This window comes from Syngnathus scovelli, chromosome 5 (assembly GCF_024217435.2).
Source record: "Syngnathus scovelli strain Florida chromosome 5, RoL_Ssco_1.2, whole genome shotgun sequence".
NCBI classification, from domain to species: Eukaryota; Metazoa; Chordata; class Actinopteri; order Syngnathiformes; family Syngnathidae; genus Syngnathus; species Syngnathus scovelli.
This window is the reverse complement of record NC_090851.1, coordinates 505,746-521,399: the sequence shown is the minus strand read 5'-3', so window position 1 is coordinate 521,399 and position 15,654 is coordinate 505,746. Positions and strand designations below refer to the sequence as shown.

At 53.9% G+C, this 15,654-nt stretch overlaps 3 protein-coding genes across 8 annotated transcripts; 2 read left to right on the top strand and 1 right to left on the bottom strand.

Annotated features, from left to right (window-relative positions):
* Positions 1-173: 173 nt before the first annotated feature.
* LOC125968999 (E3 ubiquitin/ISG15 ligase TRIM25-like) lies at positions 174-4,103 on the top strand. 4 transcript variants are annotated; one of them, XM_049720632.2, is made up of 10 exons: positions 181-1,006; positions 1,177-1,272; positions 1,366-1,446; positions 1,588-1,740; positions 1,869-2,031; positions 2,164-2,202; positions 2,264-2,344; positions 2,432-2,512; positions 3,135-3,363; positions 3,423-3,938. In XM_049720632.2, the coding sequence occupies exons 1-10, from the start codon at positions 347-349 to the stop codon at positions 3,745-3,747; spliced, it is 1,908 nt and encodes a 635-aa protein (XP_049576589.1). In that variant the 5' UTR covers positions 181-346; the 3' UTR covers positions 3,748-3,938. The 4 variants fall into 4 exon arrangements, with proteins under 4 accessions (XP_049576592.1, XP_049576591.1, XP_049576588.1 ...); XM_049720635.2 differs by lacking the exon at positions 3,423-3,938 and adding an exon at positions 3,969-4,103 and having other exon boundaries at positions 174-1,006; positions 2,264-2,512; XM_049720634.2 differs by lacking the exon at positions 2,432-2,512 and having other exon boundaries at positions 179-1,006.
* man2b1 (mannosidase, alpha, class 2B, member 1) lies at positions 4,099-10,724 on the top strand. Of its 2 annotated transcripts, XM_049720593.1 has the most exons (22): positions 4,099-4,248; positions 4,984-5,086; positions 5,384-5,557; positions 5,662-5,855; positions 5,998-6,130; positions 6,199-6,344; positions 6,453-6,652; positions 6,744-6,864; positions 6,924-7,002; positions 7,074-7,183; positions 7,275-7,382; positions 7,445-7,744; positions 7,876-7,973; positions 8,055-8,175; positions 8,448-8,566; positions 8,634-8,735; positions 8,925-9,012; positions 9,167-9,247; positions 9,598-9,822; positions 9,924-10,073; positions 10,177-10,279; positions 10,413-10,724. In XM_049720593.1, exons 1-22 carry the CDS (start codon positions 4,126-4,128, stop codon positions 10,517-10,519), a joined length of 2,985 nt encoding a protein of 994 aa, XP_049576550.1. In that variant the 5' UTR covers positions 4,099-4,125; the 3' UTR covers positions 10,520-10,724. The 2 variants fall into 2 exon arrangements, with proteins under 2 accessions (XP_049576550.1, XP_049576551.1); XM_049720594.1 differs by lacking the exons at positions 9,924-10,073; positions 10,177-10,279; positions 10,413-10,724 and having other exon boundaries at positions 9,167-9,290; positions 9,598-9,816.
* A 182-nt stretch (positions 10,725-10,906) lies between these two features.
* Positions 10,907-15,600, bottom strand: trmt1 (tRNA methyltransferase 1). Of its 2 annotated transcripts, XM_049720639.1 has the most exons (16): positions 15,569-15,600; positions 14,754-15,056; positions 14,389-14,575; positions 14,056-14,243; positions 13,874-13,989; positions 13,660-13,772; positions 12,844-12,992; positions 12,668-12,751; positions 12,531-12,600; positions 12,330-12,464; positions 12,171-12,256; positions 11,959-12,067; positions 11,757-11,833; positions 11,565-11,684; positions 11,343-11,457; positions 10,907-11,097 (listed from the first exon to the last, which is right to left on the bottom strand). In XM_049720639.1, exons 2-16 carry the CDS (start codon positions 15,041-15,043, stop codon positions 11,029-11,031), a joined length of 1,908 nt encoding a protein of 635 aa, XP_049576596.1. In that variant the 5' UTR covers positions 15,044-15,056; positions 15,569-15,600; the 3' UTR covers positions 10,907-11,028. The 2 variants fall into 2 exon arrangements, with proteins under 2 accessions (XP_049576596.1, XP_049576595.1); XM_049720638.1 differs by having other exon boundaries at positions 12,531-12,699.
* Between the last annotated feature and the right edge of the window lie 54 nt (positions 15,601-15,654).

The following is a 15,654-nucleotide window of genomic DNA, read 5'->3' as shown; positions in this document are numbered from 1 at the left end:
ATCCTATACATGCAGAAAAAAGAAAAAAAAGGTGAGCGCTTCAAATGAAAGGAGTTTTTGTCGTTCAAAATACAAGTCACCACTGATTTCAGTCACGACCATATGCCTTGCCAGTCAACGCCAGGGGCATAGCCATCCCAGGTGCGAACGGAATGGATGACGGAGCGGAGCGGAGCGGAAGAGTTATTTTAGGACAATGACTGCTCCCGGTGCCCCAGTCCGGCCCGTCGCTCCCTACCTCCCGTTGGCGCAAAACAAACCCGGAGAGAGAGCTTAAGCGAAAGTCGGACTCCGGCAGATAGACACCCCGCCCCGCCCCGCCCCGCCTCGTCCCGGTCCGGCGGCGATGGAGGGTCACGCCAACATCTCGGTGACGGAGAGCCAGTTTCGCTGTCCCATCTGCCTGGACGTCCTCCAGGACCCGGTGTCCATCCCGTGCGGACACACCTACTGCATGGCGTGCATCAACGGCTACTGGGACCAGGCCGAGCCTCCGGCGCACTTCAGCTGCCCGCAGTGCCGCGAGGCGTTCAGCCCGCGCCCGGTGCTCCGCCGGAACACGATGCTGGCCGAGGTGGTGGCCAAACTCAAGCCGACGCAAGCCGGCGCCGCAGCAGCCGCGTCGGAGCTCTCCCCGCCGCCAGAGCTCTACCTGGGCGTCGCGGGCCAGGTGCCGTGCGACTTTTGCCCGCCGGTGAGCAAGCTGGCGGCGGCCAAGTCGTGTCTGGTGTGCCTGACCTCCTTCTGCGAGGTCCACGTCTTGCCCCATCGGGAAGTGAGCACCTTGCGGCGCCACAAGTTGGTGGCCGCCGTGGAGTGTCCCGCCGAGCGGCTGTGCGCGCAGCACCGCCTCGGACTGCAGCCGCGAGCTGGCGCCGACGGCGGCGGCAGCAACGACGACGACGAGCCGGAGGAGGCCGCGGCGGACTGGAGCGGAGACTGTCTGCTGTGCGAGGCCGACCGAGAGGAGGCGCACCCTGCGGAGGCGCAGAGGGCGCGGAGACAGGTACGGACGGACGGACGGACGGACGGACGGACGGACGGTGTGCCGCATGGGCAACTTCCTAGACAAACAAACAAACAAACAAACAAACAAACAAACAAACAAACAAACAAACAAACCAGACGACGAGACATAATCCACAAAGTACACCCAAATTCTCTGTCGGCGTCCAGGTTCAGCTTCAGGAGTCTCAGAGGACGGTTCGATGCAAAATCCGAAGCTGCGAGCGAGAGCTGGAGGAGTTCCAGCAGAGTTTGGAAGCCCTCAAGGTGCGTATTTTGGACTGATTGGCTTCCAATCAGGTGCGTTCAAGGGTTCCCGGACCTCTGGAAAGTAGGACATGACCTGCATGTGATTGTCAGGCGTCCGCTTCGGCCGTTTTGGAGGACAGCGAGATGCTCTTTGCTGACATGGCAGTGCGACTGGAGAAGACCAAGGCTGAGGTGACTTGTTAGCATCTCAAAGAACAAAGTTCAGGTTTTCCAAACTCGGCTTTCACATTTGCTTCTGAAGCTTTGAAAATGAAGCTTTTGGAGATTTCAAATTGGGGTTTCGAGCTGGGGTCAAAGGGTTCCTGGCTGCAGGTGCGAGCGCGCGTGGAGGCTCGCGAGCGAGCGTTGGTGGGTCGCGCCCAGCGAGATGCCGACACGCTGGGGAAAGATCTGGAAGAACTGCGCAGGCGAGACCAGGAGATTGCGCAACTTCTTCAGACTCAGGACAACGGACACTTTCTGCAGGTCAAACAGCACACCCTACAGGCCACATGGGGAACCGCAGGGAGAAATGATCCAAAACCAAGGTGGTGCTTGAGCTCAAACCTTTGCTCAGTGGATCTGTTGTTTTCGTGTGGCTCTCTCGCCAGCAGGCGGCGCCGCTGCTGTGCCTTCCCGTCCTGGCCGCCGCCCGGCCCTCGGTGACGTCCGTCCCCCCCGCGGAGGCCTTCGGCGGGGCCAGCAGGGCCCTGGGGAGACTCCGCAGCCGCCTGGAGGACGTCTGCAGGGAGGAGGTGGACACTATCAGCAGGGCGGGTAAAACAAGGACGAGTCAAGTTCATTTCTTTAGCCCTAAATCCCAAACAAGTCTCAAAGGGCCTCACGAAAGGTCGACTTGACGGCGGTTGGAGATTGACACGTTTGACAGGCCTTGGGTTTGTCTCGCAGTGAACGAGAACAACGCGTGGGCTGGCGAGGGAGTTAAAGGTGAGCTCGCTCAAACCAGGGGGTGAGCTTTGAAAGGAAAATGTCGCCTGTGTGTTCGAAGGCGGCGTGAACGCGGCGGCCGCCACCGACAACGTCAAGCCTCAGCGTTCTCCTCGACATTCGAGACAAGATGACACGCACGGTGAGTGTTGCGTGCGCGCCACCTATTTTCCAAAATGCCATCACTTGTCCTTGTCTTGTGTGTGTGTGTGTGCGCACGCGCGCGTAGCATTTACGTCGTCGTCGTTCCCGGCGTCCTCGCTGCCTCTGCAGCCGGCCGACCAAAGGATGAGGGCCGTCTTCCTCAGGTGTAAGTGTTCCTCTTACATTATCTGTCCATATGTGCTGCGTTGCGACCCTGTTTGTGTTCACATCGCCATCCGTTGCCTAAAAAGTAGCAGAAATATTCGCTCCAGATTCAGAGGGGGGGTGGGATCATATTCGTTCAAGGTCCAACTTTGCTTTTACCTTGAAAAAGTCTATACAAGTAATATTTAAAAAAAAAAAAAAAAAGTTCTGCCTTGTTCTTCCTACTTTGTATCCCCACCAAGATACAAGTTGCTCAAAACCAGCGGATTTTTGTCAACTCTGGCCAAATGTACTCTTTCTTCTTTCTTTTTGAAAGTCTAGCTATTGTTAAGACTTTGAATCTTGGCTGATGGATCCCTTCCACTGGAAAGACAAACCGTGTCATTGCGCTGACAACATTAAAACTGAACAAAACTCTTGAATCTTGAACATTCAACACAGCGCCGGCCGGGTTCGCTTGGGCTTCGTCAAAGGGTTTGGGGTCGGGAAGGTGCTCGGTGTTCTCGCTGGTGGATCTTGTCGGAGTTGGCTTTAGGATTCTTGTCAGAGGGGATTCTCCTGTCTTCTGTCCCACCTCCAGCTAAGAAATGTTGTGGTTACTTCCCGCCTGTTTGTCATCTCAGTTTCCTGTCATCTGTCCTTGGACCCGGACACGGCCCACCCCACCCTGGTCCTCTTTGACGGCGGCCAGGGCGCCCACTGCGGCGAGGAGCTTCAGCCGTACCCGGCGCACCCCCAGCGCTTCGACTCGGTGGCTCAGGTGCTGTGCGGCCAGGGCCAGTTCGGCGACGCCGGCTACTGGGAAGTGGAGTGGCGGGGCGGAGGATGGATCGACATCGGCGCCACCTACAGGTAGGCTTTCGTTTTCCAGAGAGCCGTTTCCTTTGGAAGTGAAGACGGGCCATTTGCAGGCGAATCGGGCGCAAAGGGGGCGGGAAACCGTGCCTGCTGGGCCGCAACGAGAACTCGTGGCGACTGCGCTGCACGCACGCTGGTTACGCCGCCTGGCACGACAACCGCAAGACCACCGTGGCCGCGCCGCCGTGCCCGCGCATCGGCGTCTTCCTGGAGCGCCACAAGGGGGCGCTGTCCTTCTACAGCGTGTCCGACAGCATGGTGCTGCTGCATACCTTCCGATGTGCCTTCTCGCAGCCCATCTACCCGGCCTTCCGCCTGGACCTGGACTCCACCCTGCTCCTCTGCCCTCAGGATGAACATGGAAGAAACCAATTTTAATTTTCAAAATACAGTCAATTACTAACAAGATTAACATGGCTTTATATCGCTAAAAACAAGATATGACTAATATTGTAAATGATGACCTTCTTCTTACATTATTATTATTTTTTTTTAGTTTGGCCATAGCACTTTGTGTAAAAGTGAGAAAAGAGAAAACGATACAATACACAACGTTAATGTACGTGAAATACGTGTCGCTTCTGTCTTCAAACTTGCAGTATAAAGTCCATCCAAAAAAAAGACAAGAACCCGTCAACTACGAGGGACCCCTTGAAGCCTGTCAGACCAAAGTGAGGGTTCAGCAACGAGTGCCTTGTCACATGACGACTGGGAACTTCAACGCGCGTCACATGACTTTAGTTTATTGTTGCCAAGATGGCGGCGGGTTGCTGGCAGCTTCTTTCGCTCCTTTTCATCCTCTGTGAAATTTGCTCGAGTTTGCCAGTCGAGCGCCACGAAAAACAACAAGACGACGACGACGTCAAGTGCGGCTATCAGGTCAGACGCCTCTGGATGCGTTTTAGTGACGTCATGCCGAGTTCAAGGCCCACGTCTTGCAGGGAAACGGGGACGTTGCTTTTAGCTCGTCAAGAAAATTAAAACATTGAATATTTGTTTAGTCCTGTGACATATATGCATCCTGGAAAATACTTTGATCAGTCATATCTAATCAGATTTTTTTTTAAATTCTGATTTTATTATAAAAAGAAAGCGTGAACCTCAAAGATTGAACACAATCTGCACTCCTCATCACTTGCACAATACTGTTATTGATTAGTATGATAGCACTGTTGCAAAGTATTGATTTTTTTTTTAAATGCAAATGTTCATTATGCAATGCCCTCTATTAAAACACCATGTAGTGGCGTTCTAAAAAAGTGGACCTTATTTTGAAAGCAACCCTCACGAGGCTGTTCCTCAATTTGTACTTTTTGTGATAGCGTGGACTGGAGTGATTCCAACTATCGGGACAAATTCCATTTGGTCAATAGAGATAATTCTGATCAAACGCTTTCACAACCTTTTGTAATCGTTTAAAGTCAACATTTAACATTCACGGCGTAGGAGTGTAAAAACAAGTTAAGATTCACCTCGGGGGCTGAAAAGCAAAGTCCACGAGGTGTGATGATTAGTCGGTGGTGCCTGGCTGCCTGGCTGCCTGCCTGGCTGCCTGGCTGCCTGCCTGCCATGTATGTTACATCTGGGTCTGCATACATTGTCGTTTGCGTGCAGTCATGTCACGCTACAAAGCCGGCCATGCTGAACGTCCACCTGGTTCCGCACACACATGACGACGTGGGTTGGCTCAAGACCGTGGACCAGTACTTCTATGGAGGTCCGCACGCACGCACGCACGCACGCACGCACGCATCCCTGCGTCCAAACAAAGGCATCAAACAGTCGTTGTGGTTTGTGCTTTTTTGGGTGTTATTTTCCCCTACTTTTGCTCCATCAACTTTTTCACCAGTTTTGTGACGACCTTTGATTTATTCCAATGCAGTAGCTAGCTGCCTTTACCTCAAAGGTACACATTGACAAATTGTTCAACGGCACTTTTTGTCATCGATACCAGGAGGCGTACTCACTCTTTGTTTCGACATTCCCGTGATGCGCTTTTCCTGTGCGCGCGCAGACCGTAACGACATCCAGCACGCCGGCGTGCAGTACATCCTGGACTCGGTGGTGGAGCAACTTCTGAAGAACCCCGACCGCAGGTTCATCTACGTGGAGACGGCCTTCTTCTACCGATGGTGGCGCCGCCAGAGCGCCGACGTGCGGCAGACGGTCAAGCGGCTGGTCAACCAGGGTGCGCCCCCCGCTCGGATTCCCTGAAATGGAACAACCTTGACAAGCGGCCCTCGCCCCGTCTCGCCCTCTTTTCTCCCGCCCCGCCCTCTTTTCTCCCGCCAGGCCGGCTGGAGTTTGTCAACGGCGGCTGGTGCATGAGCGACGAGGCCGCCACTCACTACAGCGCCGTCTTGGACCAGATGACCATGGGACTCCGGTTCCTCAACCAGACATTCGGGCCTTGCGCTCGGCCCCGGGTGGCCTGGCACATTGACCCGTTTGGACACGCCCGCGAACACGCCTCCATGTTTGCGCAGGTAGAGTCACCCAAAAAAACCAGCTTGACATGCCAGATTTTGGTGATCTGAAAATAAAACGGTACCAAGGTCATCGTTTCAAAGCTTTTCAAACAAGAAAATGTTAGCGCTTTTTAGTATGTTATTTGTCAACCCCCTCCAGATGGGCTACGACGGCTTTTTCTTCGGCCGAGTGGACTACCAGGACCGCTACCGGCGGATGCGCGCCAAGGAGCAGGAGCTGCTGTGGAGAGCGTCCGACAGCCTCAGCCCGCCAATGGCCGACCTCTTCACCGGTAACCAACGACGTGCCGATTTGAGACTCCACACGTTGACGGCCCTGGTTGGCCTCGCACCTTGTCAGGGATTCTCCCCAATGGCTACAACCCCCCCGAGGGCTTCTGCTGGGACCAGTCCTGCGACGACCCGCCCATCAAAGACGATCCTGACTTGGAGGACTACAACGTGGACGATGTGGTGGAGCGCTTCCTCAACGTGGCAAACGCTCAGGTGCGCCTCGGTTTTCAAAATCGGACTCCTTCGAAAATTGGGACGCCGAAAATCTCGCCCGTGTGCTTGGGCCCGTCAAATCCGAACAAGTGATTTGGTCTGCTTCAGTCTCTGGTGTACAAGTCCAACCACATCATCATGACCATGGGCTCGGACTTCCAGTACGAGAACGCCAACCTGTGGTACAAAAACCTGGACAAGCTGATCCGCTACGTCAACGCCCGGCAGTCCAACGGAAGCCGGGTCAACGTCCTCTACTCCACGCCCTCCTGTTACCTCCAAGAGTTGCACCGGTCCAACCTCACCTGGTAGGACCCAAACGCTCGTCCACGAGCGGGAACCGCGTCGTCCAACCGTTGCGGGAACCGCGTCGTCCAACCGTTGCGGGTGCCCGCGCAGGGCCCTGAAGACCGACGACTTCTTCCCGTATGCGGACGATGCCCACGACTTCTGGACGGGTTACTTCAGCAGCAGACCGGCGCTGAAGCGCTACGAGAGGCTCAGCAACAGCAATCTACAGGTGGCTTCCCGGATGAGATCCGCAGTCTGTAAGGCGCTCAAATGCGGCCTTGTTTTCAGACATGTAACCAGCTGGAGGTTCTCGGCGGCCGGGCTTCTACGAGCGGACCCTTCGGCGAGGGCGACAGTCTCACTTTGAGTAAGTAGGTCCAAAGGGAGGATTCCCTTTGCCTGCACCTCATCTGAGCACTTTTTGGCTACCGGGTCCAGAAAGAGCCATGGCGGTAGCTCAGCACCACGACGCCGTGTCAGGCACGGAAAAGCAGCACGTGGCCAACGACTACGCCCGGAGACTTGCCGACGGCTGGCAACGTTGCCAGGTAGGCTTGGACTTTTGCGGCTCCCCGACCGCAACTCGAGTGGCAGCTTCCGACGACACCCACCGGTGAAGGAACGTTTCCTCTTCTCCAGGTTGTGGTCAGCAACAGTCTGGCCGCTTTGAGCGGATCCACCGCCGAGCGCGTGTACTGCGATAGCCTCAACGTCAGCGTGTGTCCGATCACCGAGTCCAGCCAAAGGGTAAAAAGCAGACTTTGGCGTCGTCGTCAACAACCTCCCTGAGGCACGGCTTCCTCCTCCAGTTCTCCGTAAACGTCTTCAACCCCCTGGCTCGGCCCGTGGCCTGGCCCGTCAGGCTTCCGGTCAACGGCACGGCCTACTCGGTGTCTGACGCCGACGGGAGGTCCGTGGACTGCGAGGTGGTTTCGGTCTCGCGAGCCACGCGAGACGTGAGGCGCAACCGCGGCTTCGCCGTCAACGAGCTCCTCTTTCGCGCCCGGGCCCCGGCGCTGGGCTTCTCCACCTACTCGGTGTCCCTGCTCCAGGACGGGCCTCCGCCGGCCTCCGTGCGATCCCGTGCGCCCAAATCCATCTGGAACAAGGTATGACGTTGACACGCTTGTCATTTGCTCCTCTGGTTCTTGAACTCGCTCCTCCGTTGGACTTGCCATTTTGGTATTTGGTTTTGTTGATTTGCGCGGTCGGTAAACGACCCATTTTCCCCTATCCGCAGTATCTACGAGTGACCTTTGACCCGGAGACGGGCCTCCTAAGCGGCCTGGACAACTTGGAGACCAAGCAGAGTATCAGCCTGACGCAGAACTTCTACTGGTGAGTAGTCACTGAAAGTGGTGATGAATGAATGGACGGACGGACGACTGTCCATCCCCTGGTTAACGCGGACGCTTGCAGGTACAACGCCAGCGACGGCAACAACTCCAAGAGCAAGCAGCCTTCTGGGGCGTACATCTTCAGACCCAACTCCTCCACGCCGTTTGTCATCAGCACGACAGCCGAGACGGAGACAATACAGGCACTCGCTCGATCGTTTCCACGCTTTGTGGAATTTAGCCCGGCTAGCCAAACCGCGAGAAATGCGCCGGCTGGACAGGCCTGGCGCAAAGTCTGAAGGAGTCACAGCGAGTCCCGCTTTGAAGTCAATTTGGATCAATCCAAAATTGGAGCCAAAATGGGTTCATTCCCCAAAAGCTCGATGGCAACACGAGAACGACTAACGTAGAGCCACAGGCACGCGCGCACGCACGGCTGAAGAGCGACGAACCTCAGCTGGCGTCTCTTTCGCAGACGTCGGTGATGCAAGAGGTGAGGCAGCAGTTTGCGCCGTGGGCGTCTCAAGTGGTTCGCCTCCATACCGACAGCCGGGTTCTGGAGCTCGAGTGGACCGTAGGTCCCATCCCCATCCAGTGAGCGGCGCCTGAGATTCGCTTCGGTCGAATGGTCCGCTAAATCGCGTCGTTTTCTTTCCGTCAGCGACGACTTGGGCAAGGAGGTGATCACTCGGTTGGACACGGACGTGGAGTCTTCGGGGATATTCTACACCGACTCCAACGGGAGAGAAGTTCTACAGAGGAAGTATGCGCTCAAAGTGGAAACCTTGTCTGTTCAATCCATTGACAAGGAAGTCAAAGTGCAAATCTCGCCTTTTCAATTCATTGGCAATCTTTTCCGTCGTCAATTTGTTTCAAGCGACTGCCAGAGTCGAAAGCAATTGATAACCGTGGCGCCTTGAAGACAGACACTGAATGGAAATGTTTGCCACAGGAAAGACTTCCGACCCACTTGGAACCTGAAGCAGTCGGAGCCCATCGCCGGAAACTACTACCCTATCAACTCCCGCGCCTTCATCAAGGTGCTTGGCATGCAAAATGCCATCCTCCACAAATTGGAAATCTACAAACGGAGTTGTTTGACACCTCGGTGGCCGTCGACTCCTCGAATGTTTGAACGTGCGCCATACTTTGGAACGCAACGGATGAAATGTGGATGTGTGTGTGTGTTGCCAGGACGACAAGGACCAACTCACTGTGGTGACGGATCGCTCTCAGGGCGGAGGCAGCATTCACAATGGCTCCCTTGAGATCATGGTCAGATCCAATGCGCATAGCTGCACACACAGACACTTGACATGTAAATGCTCAACACACAAAAGAGCACATCAACACAAATTGAACAAAAAGCAAACCTAAAAACACACAGATACACACTATGCATGCAAAGAGGTTCCAAAAAAAAACAAAGGAATAATGTCACCTGGGTTGGCCACGCTCAACACTTAGCATTTAGCCGACAAGTACGTTCCAAGTCGGAATATTTTCCACGCTGGCGGGCAGCTTCCGTATCTATTTGCAAGGCAACACACGTCCACAACAAAAGGCAAAGACGTCAGCCCAGAAAAACAAAGTTAACATACTTACTTGTGATCTCCCAACAACAGCTCCACCGCCGGTTATTGTACGACGACGTCCGCGGCGTGGCCGAAGCCCTCAACGAGACCTCTGACCTTTTCCCGGACGGTCTGGTCGCGCGCGGGCGCCTGTTGCTCTCCCTGGAGCGCCCGGCCATCGCCGCCGACGTGCACCGCCCCCTAGCCGAGGAGGCGGTACTGCAGCCGCTGCTGACATTCACCGAGGGCGACCTGCACCCAAATACTCGACTGGAGGTGAGTCATGCAAACGCAAAGTGCCTTTTCACAATTGCTTTGTCGTTTGTTTGTTTTTTGTACGATTTTCGGATTTGGTTTCAAACCAATCTTCCGCTTAGTTCTCAGGGCTACAGGCCGCGCTGCCCCCCGCTGTCCACCTGCTGACACTGAGCCAATGGGACGACGATTCGGTCCTGCTCAGGCTGGAGCATCAGTTCCAGAGCTGGGAAAGCAAAATCAACTCGGAGCCGGTCACGCTGGACCTGCAGGTTCAACTACTACTTGACAAAATAGTTCAACAGCAAACACGGGCTCCTCTGAATTGGCAATGTCCACTTTCATAGCACCGTTTGGTGATTTTGTTGTGTGCAGAAGTTGTTTTCAACCCTGGAGGTGGTGGGCGTGTCTGAACTCAACCTGTCAGCCAATCAGTGGAAAGAAGAGATGAAGCGCTTCCACTGGACTTCGCAGACGGGTACGCACTAGCACAAATGAGCCAATCGCACATTTTCAGTCAGCGCCTTTTTTTTTTTTTTTTTTAAATAGATGTAACTTCTACTTTATGATACATCTCCCCCTCTTTTCTACTTGTCTTTTTTCCCCTCCAGTTGAAAAGCCCCAGAAAAAGACATTTAAGGAGGACCCCTCCGCGTGGGAGGTCACCTTGCACCCGATGGAAATCCGAACCTTCCTGCTCAGAGCGAGCTTCAGATAGTGCTCCAGCTTTGCTTTGGTCAATACGCAGAAGCGGCAGGCATTTTGCAGCGACTCCCGAAGCCTCGAAACGCGGGGAAAAAACTCTTGGGACACTAGAAGAAAAGTGACACGAGCTTCCATTTTTCACCTGATGTGATGAATGCTTGTATATTGATCCCAACAAAAAAGCAGCAGAAAATAAAGCGACATTCTTAGCTTTCCGACATGCGAGACTTTTTCCCCTCGCTCGTAACGTTCGTCTTCAGCTCTGTATGTTAATGCCAACTGAGCAATACGTCAAAGTCAAATAATCGTACAAGCAGCATCTTTCCAATTGACTGTAAAATGGTAGCCCGAGCAAGCGTCCCGGGAGTCGACTATTTGGAAAAAATGACCACCGGGGGAATAATTTCCGTACGTGTTGCGCTTTATTGGACCGCCGTTACAACAGTCAAAGCCACTCACCTCCAAAAAAAAGACTGATTGTGAAACTTAGTAAAATAAGTCAAACCAAAAAATCGTCTTCATTTATTCCATTTTGTCCTCCGTGGTGCAGTCATGGGAGTATGAGCATTTGTCCCCGTATGTGCACGTGCCCTGGAACAATAGACACAAGGTTAAACGACAGCGCCGCTAAAACCGGACGACAAAAAAGAACGTTTCAAATGTTTATCCTTTGATGCAAAGACGCTTTGAAACATTCGGGTCGACAGCCGTTGATGATTTTTCCAATCGGGCATTTTACAGATCATACCACCGCCAAATCTAATTTGTAAACGTCTTTTAAAAAGTGACGACACGCACGACGGGGGCACGGGTGGCGGAGCGACGACTCCACTGACCTGTTTGAATTTTTTGCACGGGAGGCTCTTGAGCTGCGACGAGTCCGTAATCTGGCCCTTGCGCTTGTTTTGGTTCTTCATGCGCTTCAGCTGCAGGTCGTCGGAGATGCCGCCGCTAGGGGGCGCAAATACAACAACGCAGAAGATAAAGCCTCTCTTTACTTTTTGGGGTCCAACCTGCAACACTCTTTTGATGGGGGATTCCAAAGGCGGTTTTCTTACCCTGCTTTTGCTCTGGCTTTGGGTCCCCAGAAGGCTTGCGGGTTCTCCTGGAAACGGGTCAAGTGGCGCTGACGGGACTGAGGGTTGGCGTCGTCCCGCACGGTGAAACAAGCGTCGAAGCTAAGGGGCATTTTTTTTTTTTTTTGTAAGTGAACAAAAAAGGGCGATGCCCGCGAGAGAACGGCGTCTCACCTGGGCTCGGTGGACAAGATCTTAAAGGCGGGCGTCATTTCGGAGAGTTTCTCACGTTTTACCGGGTTGCTCTTCTCCTGCAGGCGGGACGGGAAATCGTTCCATTTCAATTCATGGCGCTTTTTTTTTTTTTTTTTTTCTAATTTGATGACAAATAATGCCTCTTTGTTCATCTAGCTTGTGTATTGACAATTCCAGTCACCCAGCAGCGCATGATGTCCCAGATGACGGCGGGCGGCGCGTCCGTCTTGACGGCGTTTTTGCAGGCGTGCGAGAGGGAAACTCTGTGACCGGCGTGCAGCAGAGCCGACCTGAACACAAGGTAGGGTCGGGTGCGCACGCTCAGAGACGGACGGCGCTTGGCTTCCGGGTTGAGCAGCTCCTCCCGTTACATCCCGGATTGACGCTACGTACCGGAACTGCAGCAATGGCGGCGTGTTGCAGTGGATGGTGCTGCTCAGACCGTCAACGGTGTAGTAAAGGGGCGTGTCCTCCAGCTCCTGCGCAGCGCAAACGGCGCCCAGGGCGTGAGACCGACTGGGGACGCCACGTCCAAACAATTGACCAGCTTACCTCGGTCACCATGCTCAGCATCCCCTCCATGCGCTTGGACGTGGCAAAGCGAGCCGGGTTGCCGCTAACCGCGCTCAGAACCTTCTGGACGAAGGCCCGGTCGTGGATGGCTTCCGCCCAGATCGGACCGCCCAGCTGGGAAGACCGCAAGTGCGGAGAGTTGAATGACTGTCACGAAAGGAAATGGAGGGCAAAGGTCACCTGATGCCTCTGTCCGCAGTGCTCGCACGTGGGTCCCACGGGTGGCCCGGTGGCCGCCGAGTACTTGGTACTGAAAGGGATAAACGGCGGTGGGCTGAGGAAGCGGCAAGAGCGGCTTCCTAAGTAGCGGGCCTCACTGTTTGCCGTTGTCCGTCCTCCTGCCCATCCTCTGCAAGTGGAACGAGCCGCAGCCGACGCAGTTGTAGATCAGAGCCTGCTTGCTGCGACACATTCAATCAACTCAAGCCACGAGGCGGGCGGGCGGGCGGATGGATGGATGGATGGACGGACGGGCGGCCCAAAGCGGACGTACCTGGCTGAGTTCTTGACGGTGGCTTGACCCGTGAAGACGCGCACAAACACCCGGATGTAGAAGTCGACGCTGACGGACAGCAGCGGCCGAATGTAGCGCTGGTACACGTTGGCCCGCTGGTCCAAACTGTGCAGGATGATGCGCAGAGCCTGCGGAGAAGCCCAAAGCCTCTTGGATGCTGGAGTTGACGCGGCTTTGTTTGCCAATCAAGGCCAAAAAGTCACATTTTGTAGTAACAAAGTAACAACTCACTGCAAGGTAAGAACATATGAAACTGACAGAAGCAATTGAGTGCCGTTTACGACTAGAAATTAGATTGGGAATTTAAAGCTACATCACAAAAGGAATTCCCCCAAAAACAATTGTGGAAAATGTCTTTCAGAACAACAAGCATGTTTGGGGAAAAAAAAACATTTTCAAAGCTAAATAATAAAAGGAACTCAAATGAACTCCCCAGAAAATGCCTTTCAGAATGAAAATCATGTTTGGAAAAAAAAAACTTTTTAAAGCTAAATCATAAAATGAACTCCAATCAACTCCCAAAAAATTGTTCAAGTATTTGAAATTTTTAAATGAAATTTCTTCATTTGAAATGGTCATAAAACTTGCTAGCGATGTCTCTATTTTCTACAAGTGAAGACAATTTGTAATTTTAGTAGTGACACAAAGTCGATGCAAAATTGGTCTTGGCGGGCCACATAAAATGATGTGGGGGGGCCGAATCAGGGCCTTGAGTTTGACATCAGTGTTTTACTGCAAAGACACTTGATTGGATTTTTTATATTTGATTACTTCTATTTCGCGACAGCCACTAACCAGCTCATGACAGGACTTGGCTTTGATGGAAACGGAACCGTATTTGCTGTAGCACGTCTCGTTGCTGTTCCCCGCCAACACGGCCATGTCGGTGCATGTGACGCACAAGAGGCCTGCCGGACGCAAAAGACTGGTTGGCGGCGCGGCCGGGCGGCGCGGCCGGGCGGCGCGGCCGGGCATCGCGACGCCAACGCCAGCCATAAAGCGGCCCCACCTCCGTCGCCGACCGACTGCACCGCCGCGTCCAGGAACGAGGCGGGGCTGCCGTAGGGATCCAGATCGATGACGTCGTAGCGATCGTTCTTCCCTCGCATCTCGTACATAAGCATGCTGCACGGCAAGGCACGCGCGTGAGAAAACCACGCAACGTCACGACAAGGCCACGTTCGTCCTCACCTGGCGTCCTTGCAGCTAGCCCGGACGAGCTGGCCCACGCCATTGTACTCGGCGTTCCTGGCGACCAGGGCGGCGGCTTTCCGGGAGAAATCGTTGGCGGTGACGCTCCGAAGGCCCGGCACTTCCAGCGCGAAGCGCACCGAGCGCAGACCCGACGCGGCTAAAGCCTCCAGGACGCGAAGACCGCGCTGGAAACACAAAGCGGCGCAAACCCATCAACGCAGTAAAACCTGACTTCAAAGTTTCCAGACGGTTCCGAGCGATGGCGGCGAAAATGGAGCGAGTCACAAACACAAGTGTCCATTACGGGCGGAAGGTCTGCGCTGCGGTTACCTCACATTTCTGCCCTGCCGTCGCCGTGACGACAGCGGCCCCCTCCACGTCGGTCTTCCCGTCCCGTGCCTCGGCAGGTTCGTCGGGCAGAGACGCCGCCGCCGCTGGCTCTTTCTCGCCAGGAACGGCAATCTGAACGCCGCGCTGAGCCAGCACTTCTCTGGAGAACTCGGTCAGCACCGCACATCTGGCCAAGAAATCAAGATGAACTCTGGAGGACTCATTCATCTTTATCAAACCACTTCTTTGATTTTTTGTTTTGTTTTTGCCATTCCCAGGTAGAGTGGAAACAAAACGTCGTGGCATTAATCATCCTGCCAGATTTCACCAAAGACTAGGCTGATGAAAATATCACTTGTACTTACGTTAAGTCTCGATTAAATTCCTGGACCGGGTTGTAAAACACCTCATTGGCACTTGGAAACAAAATGGCCGCCTTGCCCTCCTTCACCACCGTCTCCCCCGCCAGCAGCCCGACGAGAGGCGGCTCCTCCTGCTTCTCGGCAGGTCCGGCGTTCGTTACGTCGGAGCCCGTTTCGGCTGCTTTAGGCGTTTCCATGGCGCAACCCGCACAACTCGGACGTGCTGCGAAGGGCGGGGGCAGGCGACGTCGGGTGACGATGACTTCCAACAGCCGGGCGGCCCGCCCCAGCATGAAGGTGCGACACCTGGACCCAGGGTTCATGGGCCGTAAGCCATGGTCAAAAACGTCATCAAATGATTAATAGGAAAGTAGGAATTGCAAAGTATCCTTCTTTTCAAAATCAAATACTTTGTTTTGAAGGATCATCTTGTAAAATGAGTTTGTAATATAACATTGTATTGGCACCACGGTTTCCTATCAATGCAGACGCTCAGCAACGTTCTTCAGCTTTCGGCTTGAATTTCACCTCGAGAGTTCAAATACGGAGAAAACAATTGGTCAGTACGAAATGACACAGATTAGACAACTCGTCTTTTCACCCAAAACATTCCTGAATGCGAAAATGATCCTGACGAGGGCACAAAAAACTTGGGAACATGATACGAAGAAGCGTCATTTCTTACGCTAACAAGCAGCAGAATGAGTGACGTTTGAGTGAATGTGCTTCCTTCTAAATGTCGCATTTCGGACCGCTTTTCACATGTTTCTTGGGAGCGGTAAAATGTCCCCGCCACATTGAAGAACAAGAGCTCTCACCGTAATACGTGCGTCTCCACTCGACACGCTATACTTGGCGGATTTTAGAGGGTGTTTTTTCGCCGTTATGCCTTCTCGAAGAAAAA

What these genes read in the sequence shown, in the direction of transcription:
- man2b1 (XM_049720593.1), top strand. Translation starts at nt 4,126, where the DNA reads ATGGCGGCGGGTTGCTGGCAGCTTCTTTCGCTCCTTTTCATCCTCTGT. An exon ending in TCAACGTGGCAAACGCTCAG is followed by an intron (nt 6,345 to 6,452) that starts GTGCGCCTCGGT and finishes GGTCTGCTTCAG; the next exon opens with TCTCTGGTGTACAAGTCCAA. An exon ending in ACGGCTGGCAACGTTGCCAG is followed by an intron (nt 7,184 to 7,274) that starts GTAGGCTTGGAC and finishes CCTCTTCTCCAG; the next exon opens with GTTGTGGTCAGCAACAGTCT.
- LOC125968999 (XM_049720631.2), top strand. Translation starts at nt 347, where the DNA reads ATGGAGGGTCACGCCAACATCTCGGTGACGGAGAGCCAGTTTCGCTGT. An exon ending in GAGGGCCGTCTTCCTCAGGT is followed by an intron (nt 2,513 to 3,134) that starts GTAAGTGTTCCT and finishes TTGTCATCTCAG; the next exon opens with TTTCCTGTCATCTGTCCTTG. An exon ending in GACATCGGCGCCACCTACAG is followed by an intron (nt 3,364 to 3,422) that starts GTAGGCTTTCGT and finishes GGCCATTTGCAG; the next exon opens with GCGAATCGGGCGCAAAGGGG.
- trmt1 (XM_049720638.1), bottom strand. Translation starts at nt 15,043, where the DNA reads ATGCTGGGGCGGGCCGCCCGGCTGTTGGAAGTCATCGTCACCCGACGT. An exon ending in GCAGTCGGTCGGCGACGGAG is followed by an intron (nt 13,773 to 13,873) that starts GTGGGGCCGCTT and finishes TGCGTCCGGCAG; the next exon opens with GCCTCTTGTGCGTCACATGC. An exon ending in ATCTTGTCCACCGAGCCCAG is followed by an intron (nt 11,685 to 11,756) that starts GTGAGACGCCGT and finishes AATGCCCCTTAG; the next exon opens with CTTCGACGCTTGTTTCACCG.